Source organism: Tigriopus californicus, chromosome 12, assembly GCF_007210705.1.
Source record: "Tigriopus californicus strain San Diego chromosome 12, Tcal_SD_v2.1, whole genome shotgun sequence".
NCBI lineage: Eukaryota > Metazoa > Arthropoda > Copepoda > Harpacticoida > Harpacticidae > Tigriopus > Tigriopus californicus.
The window spans coordinates 4,194,109-4,195,724 of record NC_081451.1 but is presented as its reverse complement, the minus strand read 5'-3'; the positions used below and the strand labels follow the sequence as shown (position 1 = coordinate 4,195,724).

The 1,616-nt window shown below is 38.6% G+C and overlaps 1 protein-coding gene across 1 annotated transcript in view; it reads left to right on the top strand.

Annotated features, from left to right (window-relative positions):
- Nucleotides 1-515, top strand: part of LOC131891576 (beta-1,4-N-acetylgalactosaminyltransferase bre-4-like) — a 35,627-nt gene extending 35,112 nt beyond the window's left edge. The window contains exons 5-6 of the mRNA XM_059241189.1: nucleotides 134-238; nucleotides 307-515. Coding sequence (XP_059097172.1) covers nucleotides 134-238; nucleotides 307-394 — 193 coding nt within the window. The 3' untranslated portion in view covers nucleotides 395-515. The remainder of the gene's footprint in view (nucleotides 1-133; nucleotides 239-306) is intronic.
- The last annotated feature ends 1,101 nt before the right edge of the window (nucleotides 516-1,616 follow it).

The following is a 1,616-nucleotide window of genomic DNA, read 5'->3' as shown; positions in this document are numbered from 1 at the left end:
TTTTTTTCAATTCGTTGGGACTGCCCACCAATTAATTTTAGTGCCACTTTCATTTTGATCCCTCATTATGGTCTTCATAGTTGACCAAATCGGTTCTGCAGTCTCACACCTTCATATTCTCCTCTGTTATTAGATACAAGATGTCAAAACATAAGAAAGAGAAACCCAGTAAGACTCGATTTCAATCCTTATCGAAAGGACGAAGAAGCTTCAACACGGACGGATTCAATAATCTCAAGTAAGTGCAACACTTAAAGCTTACCGAACAGACCTAACTATATATCGGATTGATGCTTTTTGTTGCAGTTACCGGTTGATGAGTAAAGACCTTGTTCCTCTTTGGACAAATCTTGATGTAATTTTGGATCACGTTGAGCCTGCCCCCAAGGTCTAAGCCGGCCAAGATTCAACGATTATTTCTCGACATTTAACCTTCTAGATTTCATTATTTCTGCGTTGTCTTTATTACTTTTATGTGAAATTAAAATATGGCCCCGTTACTGCCCGTGCTTCGAGATCTGACTTTTCTGCTTTGTTTTTTAGGCATATTCAACTTCCATAATAATTACAGGTGTTGTCGATACTACAGCTTTGACTTGAAGTAATCAAAAGGTGGTAGGGGTACTTCAAATTTCAATGTCTTGCGTCCGGGCATTCGGAAAAGGTACTGTGATTAATGCTGGATGGGCAGGAAAATTCAAGGCTCTCCTTGAGGAAACCTACTTTTTATAGAAATCGACGTCAATCAAGGACATTTTTGGAAGTGGGCTCAATGGGTTGCTGTTTGTGGGGTTTGTTTTATAAAATATGCTCATTTAATAAATCCAGTGTGTTGTAAGATCATATTTGTATCCTCGGAAAGAGATGGTAAGCGTCACCCCGAATTGTCCAGTGCTGGCATCCGTCGAGGGTGCAAGTTTCTTATCAAAATAACGAAGATGCACTTTTTTTTGGCCCACATAAGATGATCCAAAAGAAGCCTATAATGTTTAAAAATTTGATAAGGAGCCCAGGATGCAAAGGGATTCATAAATGGGTCCAGGATATTAATTACTTTTATTTGCATATGTTCTAGAAATCTATTCATAAGGTCCATTGCGCTGAATGAAACGCTCTAAATGAACAAGGGTAAGCATTCCATTTTTGGGCACTTTTGTTCTCCCCTGTCGAAACAGTCCAAAAATGAGGGTGTCCAGAATTGTCAAAATCCGACACTTTAAAACTTTACCAACTTTACGCAAAAGTATCTTATCTAAGTCAGCTAGGAATAGGTAGAACTACAGAAATTTGGCACCAGGTTTCGTAACGGTCTGAAACCAACAAGTGCTTGTGGCAGAGAATGGCTAAAATTATTGGAGTCAGCGATCATAATTTTACATTTGAAAGCAAGCAAGAGTATATGAATGACAAAATGATGTGCTCTATCAAGCGGGAAGGACTTTACGGTCGAAGTGTAATACCCCACACACATCCTTCTATTTCGATGAATTTTGCCTTAATTTTTCGAAAAACCGGGAAAGGGCCCTTTTTCGCTTCGATTTTTTGGTTTTGCATTTTTCGAATAAAATTAAAGTCTATTCGCCTTCATACTTAACCCAAGGTGACCCTTAGCAATC